At 42.9% G+C, this 23,159-nt stretch overlaps 1 protein-coding gene across 1 annotated transcript in view; it reads right to left on the reverse strand.

Annotated features, from left to right (window-relative positions):
• Positions 1-22,743, reverse strand: part of LOC311134665 (ELKS/Rab6-interacting/CAST family member 1-like) — a 43,874-nt gene extending 21,131 nt beyond the window's left edge. The window contains exons 1-6 of the mRNA XM_084168413.1: positions 22,562-22,743; positions 17,394-18,256; positions 16,929-17,117; positions 3,471-3,762; positions 3,247-3,374; positions 3,040-3,114 (exon numbers count right to left, since the gene is read on the reverse strand). Of these exons, the coding sequence (XP_084024539.1) occupies positions 3,040-3,114; positions 3,247-3,374; positions 3,471-3,762; positions 16,929-17,117; positions 17,394-17,963 (1,254 nt within the window). The 5' untranslated portion in view covers positions 17,964-18,256; positions 22,562-22,743. The remainder of the gene's footprint in view (positions 1-3,039; positions 3,115-3,246; positions 3,375-3,470; positions 3,763-16,928; positions 17,118-17,393; positions 18,257-22,561) is intronic.
• Between the last annotated feature and the right edge of the window lie 416 nt (positions 22,744-23,159).

Below are 23,159 nucleotides of genomic sequence, written 5' to 3' on the forward strand. Positions count from 1 at the left end.
GCAGGGGATCAAATACTTTTTTCCCTCACTGTAAGTGTTGAAATATAGGTTACGGTATTAAGACTAAACAGGATGCGCTCTTAGGCCTACAGCTCGATGGTGGTTATACAAGGCTGCTAAACTAATCCTACTAATGATAATGACATTACTTATTATTATAATGATAATAATAATAGTACTAATTACAATAAGGAAATCAAGAAAAATGAGGGTTATTATTATAATAAATATAATTTCTGACAATTTGAAAGTGTGAACAATACGAAATACATAAATAATACCAGAGAGCCTTTATTACAGCATAGCAAAGATTAAAAACAGACGAATTTGTGAAATTGTTTATCCGACATGTGGTTGCGTGAGGCTTGGTGCTCACGGAATCAGTAGACTATTAAACAAACACTCAAACAGGCAACAGAAGCAGGATCTGTCTTATTTCTGTAGATATACAGTGCATTCGGAAAGTATTCAGACCCGTTGACTTTTCCCACATTTTGTTACGTCACAGCCTTATTCTTAAATGGATTGAATTAATGTTTTCCCTTCAATCTACACACAATACCCCATAATGACAAAGCGAAAACAGGTTTTAAGAAATATATAACTGTCTATATAAAAGGTCCCACAGTTGACAGTGCATGTCAGAGCGAAAACCAAGCCATGAGGTCGAAGGAATTGTCCGTAGAGCTCCGAGACAGTATTGTGTCAAGGCACAGCTCTGGGGAAGGGTACCAAAAAATGGCTGCAGCATTCAAGGTCCCCAAGAACACAGTGGCCACCATCATTCTTAGATGGAAGAGGTTTTGAACCACCAAGACTCTTCCTAGAGCTGGCTGCCCGGCCAAACTGAGCAATCGGGGGAGAAGGGCCTTGGTCAGTAACGTGACCAAGAACCCGATGGTCACTCTGACAGAGCTCCAAAAGTTCCTCTGTGGAGATGAGAGAACCTTCCAGAAGGACAACCATCTCTGCAGCACTCCACAATCAGGCCTTTATGGTAGAGTGGCCAGACGGAAGCCACTCCTCAGTAAAAGGCACATGACAGCCCGCATTGAGTTTGCGAAAAGGCACCTAAAGGACTCTCAGAAGATGAGAAACAGGATTCTCTGGTCTGATGAAACCAAGATTGAACTCTTTGGCCTGAATGCCAAGCGTCACGTCTGGAGGAAACCTGGCACCATCCCTACAGTGAAGCATAGTGGTGGCAGCATCATGCTATGGAGATGTTTTTCAGCAGCAGGGACTGGGAGACTAGTCAGGATCGAGTGAAAGATGAACGGAGCAAAGTACAGAGAGATCCTTGATGAAAACCTGCTCCAGAGCGCTCAGGACCTCAGACTGGGGCGAAGGTTCACCTTCCAACAGGACAACGACCCTAAGCACAAAGCCATGACAAAGCAGGAGTGGCTTCGGGATAAGTCTCGGAATGTCCTTGAGTGGTCCAGCCAGAGCCCAGACTTCAACCCGATCGAACATCCCTGGAGAGACCTTAAAAAAAAAAATAGCTGTGCAACGACGCTCCCCATCCAACCTGACAGGGCTTGAGAGGATCTGCAGAGAAGAACGGGAGAAACTCCCCAAATACATGTGTGCCAAGCTTGTAGCGTCATACCCAAGAAGACTCAAGGCTGTAATTGCTGCCAAAGGTGCTTCAACAAAGTACTGAGTAAAGGGTCTGAATCCTTATGTAAATGTGATATCATATTTATTTATTTTTATAAATTAACAAACATTTCCTGTTTTCGCTTTGTCATTATGGGGTATTGTGTGTAGATTGATGAGGGGAAAAAACAATTTAATCAATTTTAGAATAAGGCTGTAACTTAACAAAATGTGGAAAAAGTCAAGGGGTCTGAATTGTTTCCAAATCCACTGTACATGGATGATTTATAAAGCCAGGCACATTTAACAGTTAGGCTTTTGATTATAGACCTTCCAGTTCTCTGCTGCAAATGACTGTAACGAACTGCAAAAATCTCTGAAGCTGGAGACACTTATCGCCCTCACTATCTTTAAGCATCAGTTGTCAGAGCAGCTTACCGATCACTGCACCTGTACACAGCCCATCTGTAATTAGCCCACCCAACTACCTCATCCCCATATTGCTATTTACATTGTTATTTATTTTGCTCATTTGCACCCCAGTATCTCTATTTGCACATCATCTTCTGCACATCTATCACTCCAGTGTTAATACTAAATTATAATTGTAATTATTTTGCACTATGGCCTATTTATTGCCTTACCTCCATAACTTACTACATTTGCACACACTGTATATAGATTTTCTATTGTGTTATTGACTGTACGTTTTGTTTATTCCATATGTAACTCTGTGTTGTTGTTGTTTTTATCGCACTGCTTTGCTTTATCTTGGCCAGGTCACAGTTGTAAATGAGAACTTGTTCTCAACTGGCTTACCTGGTTAAATAAAGGTTAAATAAAAAACATAAAAAATAAAAATAGACCTAATTAAGTTGGGGTTTCCTCTGTTCTCACTTTTCTTAGACAATTAAGGCAAGGGCTGTTTTCTTATCTCCTAACTGCCTCCGCTGCATTGTTCTCAACACCAATATGCTGGGTAACTTTGTTATTATGCACATAGCAACATGGTCTAGGAAAAGGTGCCAATTCAACAGCGTGTTTCAGAACCGCGGACAGTGACTGCTTTGCAACGCGGGAGAAAGCGCATGTTATAAATAAATCATATTTTTTATTAGTGTTGCACCATTGTTCTTACGCAATATAGGCCTAAGCATAAGCAAGTTCAGTAGCACGTCTTAGAGTGATGGACTGTGCCATCCCCACGACCTCGACAATGGATTAGTCCACATAGACAGGCGCAAATCATGCAGGTTTCTTGTACACCATTATTTTTTGTGGGGGGTGGGGGGGGGGGGGGGGGGGTCTACTGTTCGACAAAATAAATCTCGGTCGACCAACAGTCTATTGACCAAATCGACCAGTCAACTAAATGGGGTCAGCCCTATAATACACTCACGCATGCACTTACAGACACACACACACAGAGATGGGTACCTTCATGTCGATGACGGTCTGTAGAGCCTTGGTTTTTGTGGACTCTGGGGTTCCCTCGTATCGACGGTGCAGCTCCTAAAGAGAACAAGGTCGTTACACCTCACACATTGTCTACTACACACCACTCAATCCCTAATAGTTTGTATTGTAACCCAACTAAAGCTCAATGTGTTACCTCCCTCCCTCTCATCTCGCTCTGTCCCTCACCTCTCGTAGAGCAGTTGTCTCCCTGTCTCTCTGGTCCAGTAGGGACTCTAGATGGTGTCTGTGCATCTCAGCATCAGCCAGTCTCCTGGTTCTCTCCTGGTCTTCCTCTGACGCCTTAGCCGACGGCCCTGGAATATAATACAATCATATGGTTATTTAGAAGATGTGTTAATATAAAAACATTACTAATATGGCCACAGTGTGTGTGTGGCACAGTAACCCACCTTTGCTCTGCAGCATTTCCAGTAGTTTCTTGATGGACTCGTCCCTGGCACCCAGGGTCTGTTTCTGGGTGTCTATCCTCAGCTCCATCTCCTCCAGGGTCTTCCTGAGTAGGAACAGCTCCTTGGCCTGACGCTCGTGGTCCCCGTATAGCCGACGGTAGTTCTCCTCCGTGGGTTCAGAGGTCAGGGCCAGGTCGCGACCTTGGCTGGCAGGGTCCTGCTGGAGCAGCTGGTTCAGGTCTCTCTGTATCCTCAGTTCATCCTGCAAGGCCTGGACCGTCATATGGAGGTGCTGGAGAGAGAAGAGAGAGTTTATCTATCTATTTATGGTTCACCTTTCATTTCGGGGTGCTGCATAAAATAAGACTGAGGAGATTAGGGATGGATTTGTTTATTTATCAAATAGAGGGAGAAGGGGAGAGAGAAGGAGAAGTGGAGTGGAGAGAAGAGAAGGATAGGAGGATACAGCAACGAGTAGGACACCATCTACTCAATCAGGACATTCTGACATTCTCATCCAGTAGAATACAGAGTGAGCAAAAGTACAAATCAGCCAGCATTCATTGTTTGGAGCCTGTACTGCCACAGTTATTTGACCGACCAGCTATGTGACAGAAATACAATGCTGTGTTCTATTCTCTGCTTTGGATCAGCTGGGAGGCATTTCAGACAACAGCACAAAAACAAGTCAGTGTCTGTATCCATCGCTCTCTTCCTCTGCCACTCGCTCTCTCAGTCTGTCTCTTTCACCCTCCCGCTCACTCTCTCACCTTCCCGCTCACTCTCTCACCTTCCCTCATCCTCTCTCCTCCTCCCATACCCAGTGACTAAGTCTGACTCACTGAGATCTCTCTCTAAGAGACAAGAGGCGTTTAAAGGTCAGATTCAGCCATTTTGATCTCAATATCAAATCATTTCTGGGTAACAAGTAGCCCTTTACACTCAAATCTGTATATGGGTTGAAAATGGCAGATTTGGGCACCGATAAGCGGCTAAATTGTAACGCAGTGGCTGTACAGTAACACGCTATAAATGATGTCAGAGCTCAGACTGCGCTTCACAGTGCTGTATAGGTTAGAGGTTCTGAAGGTGAGAACTACACACAACAACAAGTTGCCCCCATCCCTTCTGCTAATTGGGCAACTTTTGTAAACGTTCTGTTGTCTGAGTGAGGGAAATTAAGAGGGCTCGATCTATTTTGAGAGATTAGACGTTGGACGTTGAGGAGTATAATAAATACCGCTTTGATGTCATAAAAGAAAGCCAAACACCCGTGAGTCCAAATGTGCACTTCACATTTCCATATCATAAAACTCATGTCATATACAGTGTCAATGTTTATGATCACTATGTTTGATGTACAGTTACAAGATGACATGGTGTCATACCCTGGGTTGTTCAGAACAGAATGAGACTGTCTATTGTGAAGAAAATATGCAGCGGAACACGCACCTGAATGCACTTGGGGATTTAAAAGATATCCATTATTCTGACTCCTTTCATTGTGCACCAAAATGACGATTCGTTTCTCTGAATTGCCTTGTGAAAGCCTAACACTGTAAGATCGTATTTTATAACTTAGCTAGTCATGTTGGAAATAGAACAAGCTTAAATATGATGCCCACCTGCCCCAAATAGCGATATAAAAAATGGGCTGTTTTTGGATTGCGTAAACAACAGTAATTGTGTGATGGCGGGGGTGCAGGGTTGTGTTCCAAACAAAATAACTACAAGTGTGCTTTCTCTAGTTCCTCAACAGCAAAGCTCGGAGAACTAAAAAGCACCTTATAGTTGAGTCATAAAAGTACATTGAAATTACTTAGGAACTGCGCACAATTTGGAGACAGACACCAATTAGTCCGCTCACTCAAACCCTTGTCATTTTTTGTCTTATGTTGCACCTATCCCACATTTTCCAGGAATATTATTATCATGTTACTGAATGTAACCAGGGAATATTCTGATTTCGTTATCACAACTGCGGTGAAAAGTACAGTAAATGTAAAATGCACATAAAAATCTATAGTGTAATGTTTGGATTCAGTCTTGTGTCAGGTGAACTGTTGTGTCCTCAACTTTGGTCTAATAATTTTCCCAATAATTTCCAAACGGTTCCCTTTCAATTCCTACTATGCTTACGCTTTTCATATTTCTTCTGTAAGAAACATTTCAATTTAGCCCCATCTATATAGGCCAGTTCCCAGGAGTGGAAAGGATTATTTTCATTGAAAATATTGTCAAAAATAAACCAAAATAGCTTCCTAACCAACAGCAATTTCTTAAGCAAGTATTTTGCTAGGACGGTCTGGGTGTGGTCTAAGTTGGGAGGGGAAGGCAGAAAACTAGCTGTTATTGGCAGAGAGGTTTGAAACTCTTTCTTATTGGTCTATTAACTAATTTACCACCTGGTGATGTCACCAGGCAGGCCAAAACTCCATCCCACCAAAACAGGCTGACATTTCAGGAGGCCTTTTCAAACAGCTCTTACACTAAAAGGGCATAATCATTTTCACAATATTATTCTAACCTCAGTGTGGAAATGTATATAAAACAGAAAAATCATGTTTTTGACTGCACTTGGCCTTTAAGAGACGAGATGCAGCAAGCTGATCTAAACACAACACACACTAAGCAAGGCTATGCTACAGAGGGTCAAATCTGCAGCACACCACACATTGTGGTACAATGCTATATGGGTCAAACGTACAACACACACTAGCCTAACTCATCTCCTTCCCTCTCTTATCACATATCTGTAATACATCCACTTTAATTGTAGCCAATTCAACATTTTACATTGAACATTCTGACATGACAAATGGTGTATTTGAGTAGAGAGCGAGTGGTGTTCAGTGAGTAATGATCAATGTTAATTAGCTGAGTATCAGTGGTGCTACAGTAGGAAATGGAATATGACAGCCATTTTACAGCACCCGCCACGCATTCATTATCACTGGGGATCACTGTATTCTATTTTATACTAAGGGTTACAAGACAGCTGCAGCCAACGCACGCATGCACGCACACACTTCATACACAAACATCCATCCACGCACAGCAGGTCTTTCTTGCTCTTTGTTCCTCTACAGTGGTCTCTCTCTTTCTCCCGCTCTCCCCCACTTACACTCTCTCTCCCCCTCTAAAAACGTGCTCTCTCTCAAACAGACAAACGGGAGAGTGCCTGGCAGTGTGAGGGGGTGGACGTGGACGGTTAGACGGACAGTAGTGGGGCATTACAGAGGAGTGTGTGTGTGACTCAGCAGGCCATAATGGGCTGGTACAGAAACACCAATTTATCTAGATCAGCCCGTCTACTCCACTACTCATTAAAGACATGCCTACTGTCAGGGTGCCAGCGTTCATAGGGAAAATACATTGGATTTGATTAGTGAAGTACAACACATGAAGTGAAATATCCTCCAGGTTTTCCAGACATCTGGATTATACTAGATGGTTTCCCGAGTGGCGCAGTGGTCTAAGGCACTGCATCTCAGTGCTTGAGGCGTCACTACAGACCACCTGGTTCGATTCCAGGCTGTATCACAACCGGCCGTGATTGGGAGTCCCATAGGGCGGCGCACAATTGGCCCAGCGTCGTCCGGGTTTGGCCGGTGTAGACCGTCATTGTAAATAAGAATTTGTTCTTAACTGACTTGCCTAGTTAAATAAAGGTAAAATAAAACTAGTAGATGATACACTAGTTCTGAAACAGAACTGATCCCAGTTTCTTATACACTTAATCTCTTGTTAAACCAGGATTGCGATGCCTGGAAAAGTATTGCAAGAGCTAATTATTTACGGGCCTGTATATGTGCTTTCTTGAGCAGGGGGACCTTGCGGGCGCTGCAGGATTTCAGTCCTTCACGGCGTAGTGTGTTACCAATTGTTTTCTTGGTGACTATGGTCCCAGCTGCCTTGAGATCATTGACAAGATCCTCCCGTGTAGTTCTGGGCTGATTCCTCAACGCCAAAATTAGCATAATGCACATCTGCACGCACACACACCCACGTTAGATGACAGAAGGTTCAAGTGCAGAAAATCTCACTGCCAGCATTCACATATTTATACACACACACAGTGATGGGGTGCTGAGCTGGGCATTAGACTAAACCAGGGGTAGGCAACTACATTTTAGGCAACTACATTCAGCCGCGCAACGATTTTTGTTGGAGAGGCTGGATGGGGGGCCGGAACATAATTACAGTGGGGGAAAAAAGTATTTAGTCAGCCACCAATTGTGCAAGTTCTCCCACTTAAAAAGATGAGAGAGGCCTGTAATTTTCATCATAGGTACACGTCAACTATGACAGACAAATTGAGGAAAAGAAATCCAGAAAATCACATTGTAGGATTTTTTATGAATTTATTTGCAAATTATGGTGGAAAATAAGTATTTGGTCACCTACAAACAAGCAAGATTTCTGGCTCTCACAGACCTGTAACTTCTTCTTTAAGAGGCTCCTCTGTCCCCCACTCGTTACCTGTATTAATGGCACCTGATTGAACTTGTTATCAGTATAGAAGACACCTGTCCACAACCTCAAACAGTCACACTCCAAACTCCACTATGGCCAAGACCAAAGAGCTGTCAAAGGACACCAGAAACAAAATTGTAGACCTGCACCAGGCTGGGAAGACTGAATCTGCAATAGGTAAGCAGCTTGGTTTGAAGAAATCAACTGTGGGAGCAATTATTAGGAAATGGAAGACATACAAGACCACTGATAATCTCCCTCGATCTGGGGCTCCACGCAAGATCTCACCCCGTGGGGTCAAAATGATCACAAGAACGGTGAGCAAAAATCCCAGAACCACACGGGGGGACCTAGTGAATGACCTGCAGAGAGCTGGGACCAAAGTAACAAAGCCTACCATCAGTAACACACCATGCCGCCAGGGACTCAAATCCTGCAGTGCCAGACGTGTCCCCCTGCTTAAGCCAGTACATATCCAGGCCCGTCTGAAGTTTGCTAGAGTGCATTTGGATGATCCAGAAGAGGATTGGGAGAATGTCATATGGTCAGATGAAACCAAAATATAACTTTTTGGTAAAAACTCAACTCGTCGTGTTTGGAGGACAAAGAATGCTGAGTTGCATCCAAAGAACACCATACCTACTGTGAAGCATGGGGGTGGAAACATCATGCTTTGGGGCTGTTTTTCTGCAAAGGGACCAGGACGACTGATCCGTGTAAAGGAAAGAATGAATGGGGCCATGTATTGTGAGATTTTGAGTGAAAACCTCCTTCCATCAGCAAGGGCATTGAAGATGAAACGTGGCTGGGTCTTTCAGCATGACAATGATCCCAAACACACCGCCCGGGCAACGAAGGAGTGGCTTCGTAAGAAGCATTTCAAGGTCCTGGAGTGGCCTAGCCAGTCTCCAGATCTCAACCCCATAGAAAATCTTTGGAGGGAGTTGAAAGTCCATGTTGCCCAGCGACAGCCCCAAAACATCACTGCTCTAGAGGAGATCTGCATGGAGGAATGGGCCAAAATACCAGCAACAGTGTGTGAAAACCTTGTGAAGACTTACAGAAAACGTTTGACCTGTGTCATTGCCAACAAAGGGTATATAACAAAGTATTGAGAAACTTTTGTTATTGACCAAATACTTATTTTCCACCATAATTTGCAAATAAATTCATTATAAATCCTACAATGTGATTTTCTGGAGAAAAAAAATCTCATTTGTCTGTCATAGTTGACGTGTACCTATGATGAAAATTACAGGCCTCTCTCATCTTTTTAAGTGGGAGAACTTGCACAATTGGTGGCTGACTAAATACTTTTTTTCCCCACTGTATAATAATTTGTACACTGCAAATTGACCACAACTAAGCCCAAAAAGTGACTGTTAAAAAAAAATTACAATCATTTCATACCTTGATTACATTGAGACACGACAATGAGACACGATTTCCTAAATGAAACTGGTGTCCACCTGTTGCAAACCACTGGCCTAAACGCAGACGCTGTGTCTCCTCTCACAGTGTCTCCTTTGGTGAATCAAAGGCCATTGACTGCTAAAGCAAAGACTTAGAACACACACAATACTGTACTGAGATAATGGTATTTCAGCTGGGTTTCAGCTTCAGTGTACATTTTCTCTCAGGACACGTGCATGCATGCGCCTTGGTCTCTGAATAGCAAGTGTGTCTTCAGTATGCCGAGCTGTGAGCCGATAAGACAAAACACATGAGACAGCAACGTGAGGAAACTAAAAGCTTGCTCACACACACACGGTGGAAACTAAAACGCTTGCTTTTAAATGCAAAGTGCTTTTCCCAAGAGCCTGCTATTTACTCTGCGTCTTATCAAGAGGCTGTTCTGCTGCTTCCTTTCATCATTTTCTCTCTGTGGCAGGTACAGTAGCGTTCTAACAACAATCTACAGCTCCTGTTTTACAGGTTCTGCTTCCAACATCCTCTCATTCCTCTAACATGGGGGGGGGGGGGGGGGGCGGTGTTGTGTACAGACTTATACAGCCATTAAACACCACTCTTTGATCTATGAAGCGTGAGCATATAGCTGCATAAGATGATTAGCTGATGTTGCTAATGCTATGCTCCCATTTCAAATCAAATTGTATTTGTCACATGCGCCAAATACAACAGGTTTAGACCTTACCGGGGAATGCTTACTTACAAGTCCTTAACCAACAATGGCGTTAAGAAAATATTTACTAAATAAACTAAAGTAAAAAATTAAATATAAAAAAAGTAACACAATAAAATACCAATAATGAGGCTATATACAGGGAGTACCGGTACAGAGTCAATGTGCAAGGGGTACAGGTTAGTCAAGGTAATTTGTACATACAGTGAGGGAAAAAAGTATTTGATCACATGCTGATTTTGTACGTTTGCCCACTGACAAAGACATGATCAGTCTATAATTTTAATGGTAGGTTTATTTGAACAGTGAGAGACAGAATAACAACAAAAAAATCCAGAAATAACGCATGTCAAAAATGTTATAAATTGATTTGCATTTTAATGAGGGAAATAAGTATTTGACCCCTCTGCAAAACATGACTTAGTACTTGGTGACAAAACCCTTGTTGGCAATCACAGAGGTCAGACGTTTCTTGTAGTTGGCCACCAGGTTTGCACACATCTCAGGAGGGATTTTGTCCCACTCCTCTTTGCAGATCTTCTAGAGGTCATTAAGGTTTCGAGGCTGACGTTTGCAACTCGAACCTTGAGCTCCCTCCACAGATTTTCTATGGGATTAAGGTCTGGAGACTGGCTAGGCCACTCCAGGACCTTAATGTGCTTCTTCTTGAGCCACTCCTTTGTTGCCTTGGCCGTGTGTTTTGGGTCATTGTCATGCTGGAATACCCATCCACGACCCATTTTCAATGCCCTGGCTGAGGGAAGGAGGTTCTCACCCAAGATCTGATGGTACAAGGCCCCGTCCATCGTCCCTTTGATGCGGTGAAGTTGTCCTGTCCCCTTAGCAGAAAAACACCCCCAAAGCATAATGTTTCCACCTCCATGTTTGACGGTGGGGATGGTGTTCTTGGGGTTATAGGCAGCATTCCTCCTCCTCCAAACACGGCAAGTTGAGTTGATGACAAAGAGCTCGATTTTAGTCTCATCTGACCACAACACTTTCACCCAGTACTCCTCTGAATCATTCAGATGTTCATTGGCAAACTTCAGACGGGCCTGTATATGTGCTTTCTTGAGCAGGGGGACCTTGCGGGCGCTGCAGGATTTCAGTCCTTCACAGCGTAGTGTGTTACCAACTGTTTTCTTGGTGACTATGGTCCCAGCTGAATTGAGATCATTGACAAGATCCTCCCGTGGAGTTCTGGGCTGATTCCTCACCGTTCTCATGATCATTGTAACTCCACGAGGTGAGATCTTGCATGGAGCCCGAGGCCGAGGGAGATTGACAGTTATTTTGTGTTTCTTCCATTTGCGAATAATCGCACCAACTGTTGTCACCTTCTCACCAAGCTGCTTGGCGATGGTCTTGTAGCCCATTCCAGCCTTGTGTAGGTCTACAATCTTGTCCCTGACATCCTTGGAGAGCTCTTTGGTCTTGGCCATAGTGGAGAGTTTGGAATCTGATTGATTGATTGCTTCTGTGGACAGGTGTCTTTTATACAGGTAACAAGCTGAGATTAGGAGCACTCCCTTTAAAAGTGTGCTCCTAATCTCAGCTCGTTTCCTGTATAAAAGACACCTGGGAGCCAGAAATCTTTCTGATTGAGAGGGGGTCAAATACTTATTTCCCTCATTAAAATGCAAATCAATTTATAACATGTGTTTTTCTGGATTGTTTTGTTGTTATTCTGTCTCTTACTGTTAAAATAAACCTACCATTAAAATTATAGACTGATCATTTCTTTGTCAGTGGGCAAACGTACAAAATCAGCAGGGGATCAAATACTTTTTTCCCTCACTGTGTGTGTATATATATATATATATACATACAGTGGGGGGAAAAAGTATTTAGTCAGCCACCAATTGTGCAAGTTCTCCCACTTAAAAAGATGAGAAAGGCCTGTAATTTTCATCATAGGTACACGTCAATTATGACAGACAAATTGAGGAAAAAAAATCCAGAAAATCACATTGTAGGATTTTTAATGAATTTATTTGCAAATTATGGTGGAAAATAAGTATTTGGTCACCTACAAACAAGCAAGATTTCTGGCTCTCACAGACCTGTAACTTCTTCTTTAAGAGGCTCCTCTGTCCTCCACTCGTTACCTGTATTAATGGCACCTGTTTGAACTTGTTATCAGTATAAAAAGACACCTGTCCACAACCTCAAACAGTCACACTCCAAACTCCACTATGGCCAAGACCAAAGAGCTGTCAAAGGACACCAGAAACAAAATTGTAGACCTGCACCAGGCTGGGAAGACTGAATCTGCAATAGGTAAGCAGCTTGGTTTGAAGAGATCAACTGTGGGAGCAATTATTAGGAAATGGAAGACATACAAGACCACTGATAATCTCCCTCGATTTGGGGCTCCACGCAAGATCTCACCCCGTGGGGTCAAAATGATCACAAGAACGGTGAGCAAAAATCCCAGAACCACACGGGGGGACCTAGTGAATGACCTGCAGAGAGCTGGAACCAAAGTAACAAAGCCTACCATCAGTAACACACTACGCCGCCAGGAACTCAAATCCTGCAGTGCCAGACGTGTCCCCCTGCTTAAGCCAGTACATGTCCAGGCCCGTCTGAAGTTTGCTAGAGTGCATTTGGATGATCCAGAAGAGGATTGGGAGAATGTCATATGGTCAGATGAAACCAAAATATAACTTTTTGGTAAAAACTCAACTCGTCGTGTTTGGAGGACAAAGAATGCTGAGTTGCATCCAAAGAACACCATACCTACTGTGAAGCATGGGGGTGGAAACATCATGCTTTGGGGCTGTTTTTCTGCAAAGGGACCAGGACGACTGATCTGTGTAAAGGAAAGAATGAATGGGGCCATGTATCGTGAGATTTTGAGTGAAAACCTCCTTCCATCAGCAAGGGCATTGAAGATGAAACGTGGCTGGGTCTTTCAGCATGACAATGATCCCAAACACACCGCCCGGGCAACGAAGGAGTGGCTTCGTAAGAAGCATTTCAAGGTCCTGGAGTGGCCTAGCCAGTCTCCAGATCTCAACCCCATAGAAAATCTTTGGAGGGAGTTGAAAGTCCGTGTTGCCCAGCGACAGCCCCAAAACATCACTGCTCTAGAGGAGATCTGCATGGAGGAATGGGCAAAAATACCAGCAACAGTGTGTGAAAACCTTGTGAAGACTTACAGAAAACGTTTGACCTGTGTCATTGCCAACAAAGGGTATATAACAAAGTATTGAGAAGCTTTTGTTATTGACCAAATACTTATTTTTCCACCATAATTTGCAAATAAATTCATTAAAAATCCTACAATGTGATTTTCTGGAATTTTTTTTCTCATTTTGTCTGTCATAGTTGACGTGTACCTATGATGAAAATTACAGGCCTCTCTCATCTTTTTAAGTGAAGAACTTGCACAATTGGTGGCTGACTAAATACTTTTTTTCCCCACTGTGTGTGTATATATATATATATATATATATACATACACACACACAGTTGAAGTCGGAAGTTTACATACACTTAGGTTGGAGTCATTAAAACTCGTTTTTCAACCACTCCACACATTTCTTGTTAACAAACTATAGTTTTGGCAAGTCGGTTAGGACATCTACTTTGTGCATGACACAAGTAATATTTCCAACAATTGTTTACAGACAGATTATTTCACTTATCACTCACTGTATCACAATTCCAGTGGATCAGAAGTTTACATACACTAAGTTGACTGTGCCTTTAAACAGCTTGGAAAATTCCAGAAAATGATATCATGGCTTTAGAAGCTTCTGATAGGCTAATTGACATAATTTGAGTCAATTGGAGGTGTACCTGTGGATGTATTTCAAGGCCTACCTTCAAACTCAGTGCCTTTTTGCTTGACATCATGGGAAAATCAAAAGAAATCAGCCAAGACCTCAGAAGAAAAAAAAATGGTAGACCTCCACAAGTCTGGTTCATCCTTGGGAGCAATTTCCAAACGCCACGTTCATCTGTACACACAATAGTACGCAAGTATAAACACCATGGGACCACGCAGCCGTCGTACCACTCAGGAAGGAGACGCGTTCTGTCTCCTAGAGATGAACGTACTTTGGTGCAAAAAGTGCAAATCAATCCCAGAGCAACAGCAAAGGACCTTGTGAAGATGCTGGAGGAAACAGATACAAAACTATCTATATCCACAGTAAAACGAGTCCTATATCGACATTACCTGAAAGGTCGCTCAGCAAGGGAGAAGCCACTGCTCCAAAACCGCCATAAAAAAGCCAGACTACTGTTTGCAACTGCACATTGGGACAAAGATCGTACTTTTTGGAGAAATGTCCTCTGGTCTGATGAAACAAAAATGGAACTGTTTGGCCATAATGACCATCGTTATGTTTGGAGGAAAAAGGGGAAGGATTGCAAGCCGAAGAACACCATCCCAACCGTGAAGCACGGGGGTGGCAGCATCATGCTGTGGGGGTGCTTTGCTGCAGGAGGAACTGGTGCACTTCACAAAATAGATGGCATCATGAGGAAGGCAAATTATGTGGATACATTGAAGCAACATCTCAAGACATCAGTCAAGAAGTTAAAGCTTGGTCGCAAATGGGTCTTCCAAATGGACAATGACCCAAGCATACTTCCAAAGTTGTGGCAAAATGGCTTAAGGACAACAAAGTCAAGGTATTGGAGTGGCCATCACAAAGCCCTGACCTCAATCCTATAGAACATTTGTGGGCAGAACTGAAAAAGCGTGTGCGAGCAAGGAGGTCTACAAACCTGACTCAGTTACACCAGCTCTGTCAGGAAGAATGGGCCAAAATTCACCCAACTTATTGCTACCTGAAACGTTTGACCCAAGTTAAACTAATTGAGTGTATGTAAACTTCTGACCCACTGAGAATGCGATGAAAGAAATAAAATCTGAAATAAATCATTCTCTCTACTATTATTCTGATATTTCACTTTCTTAAAATAAAGTAGTGATCCTAACTGACCTAAGACAGGGAATTTTTACTAGGATTAAATGTCAGGAATTGTGAAAAACTGAGTTTAAATGTATTTGGCTAAGGTGTATGTAAACTTCCGACTTCAACTGTATATTTATATATATATTTAGATGGCTGTCTATGCAATCTTTCCGTTTATAATCTAATGCTAAATTGCAGGTTTTACAGAATATATTGTTGTCTGCAAAGAGCATCCCAGCGGGGTATTTGCATCCTCTTTTTTCAAGTGATATTCTGATTTATAATTTCTTCATCTTTTCTGGTTGGATTCATAGTCTCTCCCCTTTAACTGTCCTAATTGCCCAATTTTTATAACCTCCTATGATCAGGGATTGAGTCTGTTGGAGAGGATCAGCTTGAGCAAAGTGAGGTGTAGAATCACTGATCTACAAATAGTATACCCTGCTAAATATTAGTCTTTGTGCAATTAAGATTCGTAAGCTACGCCTGCCCTGGTTTAGGCGATCCCCCACACAAAACACTCCAGACATTGAATGATTGATTGGAGACAGCTTCTGTCAATTAAATAGCATTTTCTAGGATTTTCTTCCTGCAGCAAACCCAGTGGATAATGCTGGAAATACCGGTCAAAGAGAAAACCCACAAAAAACTACCAAAACGCCTAACCCTATCTATAGGCTATAACCTGTCCTGTGCTTGAGGTGGTAAATTGCCCTAAACACAAATCTAGGATCAGATTATCTTTTTTTTTTCTTCTTTTTTTTTCTTTAACCTTTATTTAACCAGGTAAGCCAGTTGAGAACAAGTTCTCATTTACAACTGCGACCTGGCCAAGATAAAGCAAAGCAGTGCGATAAAAACAACAACACAGAGTTACATATGGGGTAAACAAAACATAAAGTCAAAAAGTACAACAGAAAATATATATACAGTGTGTGCGAATGTAGTAAGTTATGGAGGTAAGGCAATAAATAGGCCATAGTGCAAAATAGTTACAATTTCGTATTAACACTGGAATGATAGATGTGCAAAAGATTATGTGCAAATAGAGATACTGGGGTGCAAATTAGCAAAATAAATAACAATATGGGGATGAGGTAGTTGGGTGGGCTAATTTCAGAAAGGCTGTGTACAGGTGCAGTGATCGGTAAGCTGCTCTGACAACTGACGCTTAAAGTTAGTGAGGGAGATAAGAGTCTCCAGCTTCAGAGATTTTTGCAGTTCGTTCCAGTCATTGGCTGCAGAGAACTGGAAGGAATGGCGGCCAAAGGAGGTGTTGGCTTTGGGGATGACCAGTGAGATATACCTGCTGGAGCGCAGACTACGGGGGGTGTTGCTATGGTGACCAGTGAGCTAAGATAAGACAGGGATTTGCCTAGCAGTGATTTATAGATGGCCTGGAGCCAGTGGGTTTGGTGACGAATATGTAGTGAGGGCCAGCCAACAAGAGCGTACAGGTCACAATGGTGGGTAGTATATGGGGCTTTGGTGACAAAACGGATGGCACTGTGATAGACTACATCCAATTTCCTGAGTAGACTGTTGGAGGCTATTTTGTAAATGACATCGCCGAAGTCAAGGATCGGTAGGATAGTCAGTTTAACGAGGGCATGTTTGGCAGCATGAGTGAAGGAGGCTTTGTTGCGAAATAGGAAGCCGATTCTAGATCTAACTTTTGATTGGAGATGCTTAATGTGAGTCTGGAAGGAGAGTTTACAGTCTAACCAGACACCTAGGCATTTGGAGTTGCCCACATACTCTAGGTCAGACCCGCCGAGAGTAGTGATTCTAGTCGGGTGGGCGGGTGCAAACAGCGTTCGGTTGAAGAGCATGCATTTAGTTTTAATCTAACCCCCAATCCTTTCTTTAACAATTACATGGATGAAAAATATCACACACACACACCTGTGTCTCATCCTGCACCACGCGGTACTGTTCCTTCCAGACAGTGATCTTGGACACCTCGTCCTTCCTTAGTGCTCTCTCCTTCTTCAGCTCAGGGCTCCAGAAGGTCTTGATGGAGTTCATGGAGGAACTCAGCTTGCTCTCCTTCACCTCCACCTCACGACGCAGCAACTCGTTCTCACGCAGAACCTGAGGGACCAGGGTACACAGTCAGTCAAACATACAGTACCATACAGTCTGACTATCACACACACTGCAAATACAAAATGTTTTCACACAAAGCCTTCCACTAGCAGAGCACTCAACGTCAAAGTCAAACTGGATCCTCTGCTCAAAGTAGGGTACATGTCAAACAAGTTATTACTAACTTTCCTTTTGACATCACAGCATTGAGCTTTCCTTGTCCATTGTCATTCTACAGACGGACGGATGGACAGACTAACGTTACCAACTGTGGCTACTGACCTCTTTGAGTTGGGCCTGCAGGTCCAGTATGGTGTTGTCCCGGGCCTGTCTCAGGGAGTGAGGGACCGTGGAGGCCATGTGGTGATCCCCAAAAGCCAGGGCATCGCCTGCCATCATCCCCCCAGGGAGTACAGCATTGGCCTGGGCCGATGTGGCGATGTTGGGGGTGCTAGCTGCCACCCCTCCACCCCCTCCTGCACTTGCCCTTGACCCGTATGTCACCCTCTGCCGCCCCATTGTAGTCATCTCTCGACCACTCTTGTTAACGTGGTCGGACATGGCAACCTCGTTGTTGCTCAGGTACATGGGTCCTGAGGTGGCATAGGCGGCATTGAGGGACTGGATGTTCTCCATGGAGAGGGTCTTACCCCCTGCTCCGCCTGGACCCCCTCCACTGCCCCCCGTGCTGTTGGTGCGACGGTGGCCCATCCGTGGGGAGCGTGGGAGATGAGGGGAGCGACATGAACCCTGGCTTCTCCCCCCATCCCTCCCTGTGTCTCTTCCTCCATCTCTTCCTCCTCCGCTGTGGTTGGCATCCGCTCTGCCCACAGAACGGGCGCTGCCGTACATGTTCGCTGAAGCAGAGGAGTGAACGGATGGATGGTGGGAATGAAGGGGTGCAGTGTCTGAAACGTGAGGATGTAGCTTTGTCTAGTGTGTGTTTGAGATTTTGACAGCAGATCTGTGAATTTGTGCTGACGTGTCGCTCTGTTCCGGCTTCAACTGGAGTGTGCGAGCGCTTGTTTCATGTGAAACCGTTGAGCTCACTCTTCACGCTCACTCACTCTCAGAAGGGACTGGGTGACAGCTGTTCTTGGAGCTAGAGAATGGCCATTCAGAGAGTCCACACACAGGAAACTGATCTGGAAGAAGGAACAGAGTTTAAATGGGACCATCCCTACACCGAAAAGCATACTGTCGCAACCAGGGGCGCAACTTTGGTTTTAGAAGTGGGGGGGACATAACCTGGCGGGGGGTCTGGGGGTCCTCCCTCAGAATGTTTTGGCATCTAAAGCTTATTTCCTGCATTTCTATAAAATCTAATATGACCCTTTTGAGGTCACTTTTATTTATTTATTGTAAATAAGAATAGAATATGTTTCTAAACACTTCTACATGAATGTGGATGCTACCATGATTATGGATAATCCTGAATGAATCGTGAATAATGATAAGTGAGAAAGTTAGACGCACAAATATCATACCCCCAAGTCATGCTAACCTTTCACCATTACAATAACAGGGGAGGTTAACATTTTTGCGTCTAACTTTCTCACTCATCATTATTCACGATTCATTCAGGATTATCCATAAGCATGGTAGCATCCACGTTAATGTAGAAGTGTTTAGAAACATATTGTATTCTTATTTACAATAAATTGACTGCAAAATGACACAATACATTATTTACTATTAATTTCTATTGGGCACAAAATAATCTCAAACACAACTAAAACAAACAGCAAATGCATCCAACAAATGTGTAGAGTCACAAGCTTGATGTAGTCATTGTGTGCTATGAATGTGGAACCAAATACTTCATTTTGTACTACTTTAATACACATACGTACAAGTGAATTTGTCAAGAAGTGCTGTAATTTCTAAACGGTTCACCCGATATGGATGAAAATCGCCTCAAATGAAAGCTGACAGTCTGCACTTTAATTTCAAATCCAAACATTTGGAGTACAGAGCCAAAAGAAAAAATGCTTCACTGTCCCAATAATTACAGAGGGCACTGTAATTCATATAATAGGCCTAATAGTACTGTAGAAATATTTTTACTTGCACACAATATAGCTGGATGGCCACGTACTGCCCCTAAGGGTCCACCGCCCTGCAGTGCCCCAACCCAACACACCCCACTAAGCTTTAGGATCTTAGTGAAACATTCATTATTGGTTTCAGGTGTGTTAGGCCAAGGCCAGAGTGACAACCAATAGTACAGCAGACCCCCAGGGCCAGGACTGAGCAGCCCAGCGGCTAGGGATTGCCTGAATAGGTATCTCCCCTGACGTGGGCATGTTTTCAATACATACTCCTTTTGTCGTACAGTATTCCATATAAAGCATCCAGACCTTATGAAAGTTGCACAGTATACCCTTAATCTTGTAATAAATCAAATTGAGTGATACATAACTTGACATTTCTGCTATATATTGTGACATTGTGGGAGGATAACCAGCCTTCCAATTAATGGCAATGCATTTTTTAGCCGCTATAAATGCTAGGTTACACAGTTTCTTCTGATAACTGTCTCCAGTATCAACATTTCCAAGCAAACAAAAACAGGGAGAATCTGAAGACATGTTGAGATAAAAGAACATACTCTTTGCCAGAATTCAGCCAGCCTCCACAAGAGCATAACATATGCAAATATGTCCCCTTTTGTGTTTTACACCTCCAGCAGTGGAATTACATTTCTGAGTGGATGATATTCAGTTTCACTGGTATATAGTACGTTCTATGGATGGTCTTTATCTGCAGTAATTTATGTCTGAGATTATATGAATATGACTGGGCATTCAAACATATCTGTATCCATTCAGCATCATCAATAGTGCCTCCCAGGTCTTCCTGACATTTTTGTTTTCCATGTTTTGTGTCATCGGGAAAAGTCTATCAACCCTTGATAAAGTTTGGAAATCAACTTTAAAGGTTTGTCAGACTGTCTTAAAATAGTTTTAATCTTTGAAGCTCCTGGCTTGTCCAGTGTTTGCTGCACAGAGAGAATAAAGTGTCACCTCAGCGCTGTCACACACTGGTCTTCCCTGGTTGCCTGACCCTGCTGAGATCCCTGTCACCATCTGATCCTGCTCAGATGAGGCATGACAAATAAATACATTGGTGTACATTTATACATTATATTATCCAAGAATAGAATCAAAGGTTCAATATTTTAAATGACCATTATTCCCAGGTCCCAGACTGTAGCCTACCCATAAACTCAAGATGGAACTTTGTATCCATTCATTGATTGTTATAATATACTGCAAAATTCATCTGAGCTCCGTAGACTGGTCTTTCCTGGCTGTATGACCCTGCTGGGACACCTGTCACCATCTGATCATGCTAAAAAATGATGAGCATAGTGTTGTGTACTGACTGTGCACCATGACAGTGAAGGCTGTAGAGCTGTTTATACCGTGTCCGTGTGAAAAGTAGGGAATTAACTAGAGAACCTGGCAGATCAATATCATTACATTGCTATACTGACTCTAATTAAAACTCACATTGCGCTGTCAAAAAATGTCAGAATATCAGTCTTCAAACATTTGGCCACTGGTTTCATCGTTTGATTCAGGTCTAGTGTGATTGAGGCAAAAATAATAGCTAACGTTAGCCAACTTTTGGCTAGCTCTAATGGTACATCAACTGGTGAAAACAAGCAAAGTTAATTTACTTCTGTTGAAACGGGACAAAAAACAAAGGCTACAAAACATTTCCATACACAAAACAACTGTTAGATACTGCTACCTGACTGATAGCTAGAGGCTAGAGCTGAACTGGCTGTGGTAGCTAGCTAGTTCAATCACTTCAGACAGAACTTCAGTCGAGAGGGGATGAAATATTAGCTAACGTTACACGTCAGTTAAACTACTAGCTCAGCACTGGGAATAAATACTTTTTTCTGTTAAGTCAAACAGCAGTTACCTTGCCAGCTACATCAGTCAACGAAAGAGTAGCCAGTTTCTGCTTTGCTTGCTTTGACAACTTAGAGAAAAAGCACAACACACGCACAGAAAACAGCGGCCTCTGTTCGCACGCTCTGTGGTGTCCGTGCGGTCCTAAATCCAGCCGGCTGAAACTGCTCTGAGGCGTCCGCATGGCCCTAAAGAACAACCGATACCGCTTTTTGTACCACAGTGCAATGATAAAACTGGGTAGGACAAAAATGTAATTTCAGAATGTGGGGGGGGGGGGGGGGGGGGGTCATGTCCCCCCCCGTCCCCAGTGAAAGTTACGCCGCTGGTCGCAACCTCACTGTAGTGTCAAGCCAAGGTGTATGAAATAAGGAAAAAACTGGATATCCCTAACACACATCCGGGGTCCCTACACCAAGGATGTAACAGGAGTACCTCAATCGAATATTTGTCCCAACTATTCAGATCTAAACCACTAAAGAGCAAGCAGAGGTTACAGTGGCAAGAAAAAACTTGGTAGGTAGGAAGAAACCTTGAGAGGAACCAGACTCTAAAGGAGTCTGTGCCATATACTTCAGAAGAGGTTCAGCGTCAAAGGTTGAATTTCATGTAGGGGCGCATGTGCGTTATGCTATGTGTCACGTCATCTGGCTAATGTAGGGAGGAGCGCCCCTTTTCAGTTGTATCAAATGACAGAGTTGTGATCCCAAACATGCTACATAATTTCCAAAGAAACTCACCATCAATATGCATAATACATTTCACCACGGACAATTTCGATCGCAGACTCGTCATACGCGTAAGCATAGCTAGTTGGCCTATAGTTTCAATTGGCAGGCTAGTTACAGCTAGCAGCAAAAGCTAAGCTAATGTTGCTGTGTTATCAAGCGTTACAATGTAACGTTTTGCCGCAATATCATATTTTTTTGTAATGTAGCATCTCTTTGGCAGCACTGTTCCGACAAACGTAGGGATATCGCACTATATTGAGCAAGGAAGCGTGCTACATTGTTTCTTGCTCGCTAAGTGGATCGCTACATTAACTGTGTTGGATACACCGACTGACAGGGTTGGCCATTTAAACCTTGGGAATAAAAAAAAATGGGTGCAAGATAGGTAGCTGGTCCGAGGCGAGGGTAATAATACAATTGTCAACTTAGATGGCAAGACGTCTAAAATCTTTAGAAATGGACATCTAAAATGTTTTCTACGTTGGAAATACAAGCAAGGGGCTCAGGAGCCACCGAAAACATTCCTCTCAAATATGTACTGTTATCCCTTTCTCCTCCTCCATTACTTTAGGGCTGAACATCATTTACAGAGTTTTCCTTCATTAAAAGAAATCGCGCTCCCCTAAAAAACGAACACAAATGCCGTTATTTACATCGCCAAAATCTCATTATATCCCGATGCATACAAATGCATAAATACAAGGTATCCGATACGGTCAAGCAGAATCCGTTTTTTTTGCTTAGCAATGAACACAATGATTATGAAAATCACTTTTAGAGTGAACTAACGTACTTTGCTGTAGCTCTGTCTGATGGGGGTCAAGTCAGTTTGCTGTATCCTGCATCAAATGGAAAACGGCTACATATACGGACATTTTCCCTTATTACTTCAGCATACCTCTATCTGATTTTACCATATTTTTTGCCAACACAACCAGCGGGTCTCTTCTTCAGCAGCGTCTCGTCAGCGACACTAAAAAAAGTATTTCCGGGTCACGGAATTTTGGACATTTTCTAAATAAAAGTCCCCCACGTAATCGTAGAAAATTGTCAATAACCTGTATTTATTATTCATGATATGAAAAATAATTGTCTAAACATTAACAATGATTCATATTTGTTCATGTTTAAGTGACATTTGCATTAAATGTGGGTTTAAGACATGTTCCAAGCTCAAATAAATGCCCCGCTACAAGTCACTGTATATGAAATACACATTGGCTTATAAAGCAAAAAAGATTCTACGTGCCGCAGTAAAAGTATTTTAGGGAAAACTCAGTAGGGTTTGTAGAATGTATATGGTATCATTTCATGGAGCTCTGAATAATACGGAGTGTTGCTGGTCTTTTACTCTGCCCATTACATTGGCCACAATGCAAATCCCTGTAATG

The sequence above is a fragment of the Coregonus lavaretus genome (assembly GCF_964263955.1).
Source record: "Coregonus lavaretus genome assembly, chromosome: 9".
In the NCBI taxonomy this organism is placed as follows: Eukaryota; Metazoa; Chordata; class Actinopteri; order Salmoniformes; family Salmonidae; genus Coregonus; species Coregonus lavaretus.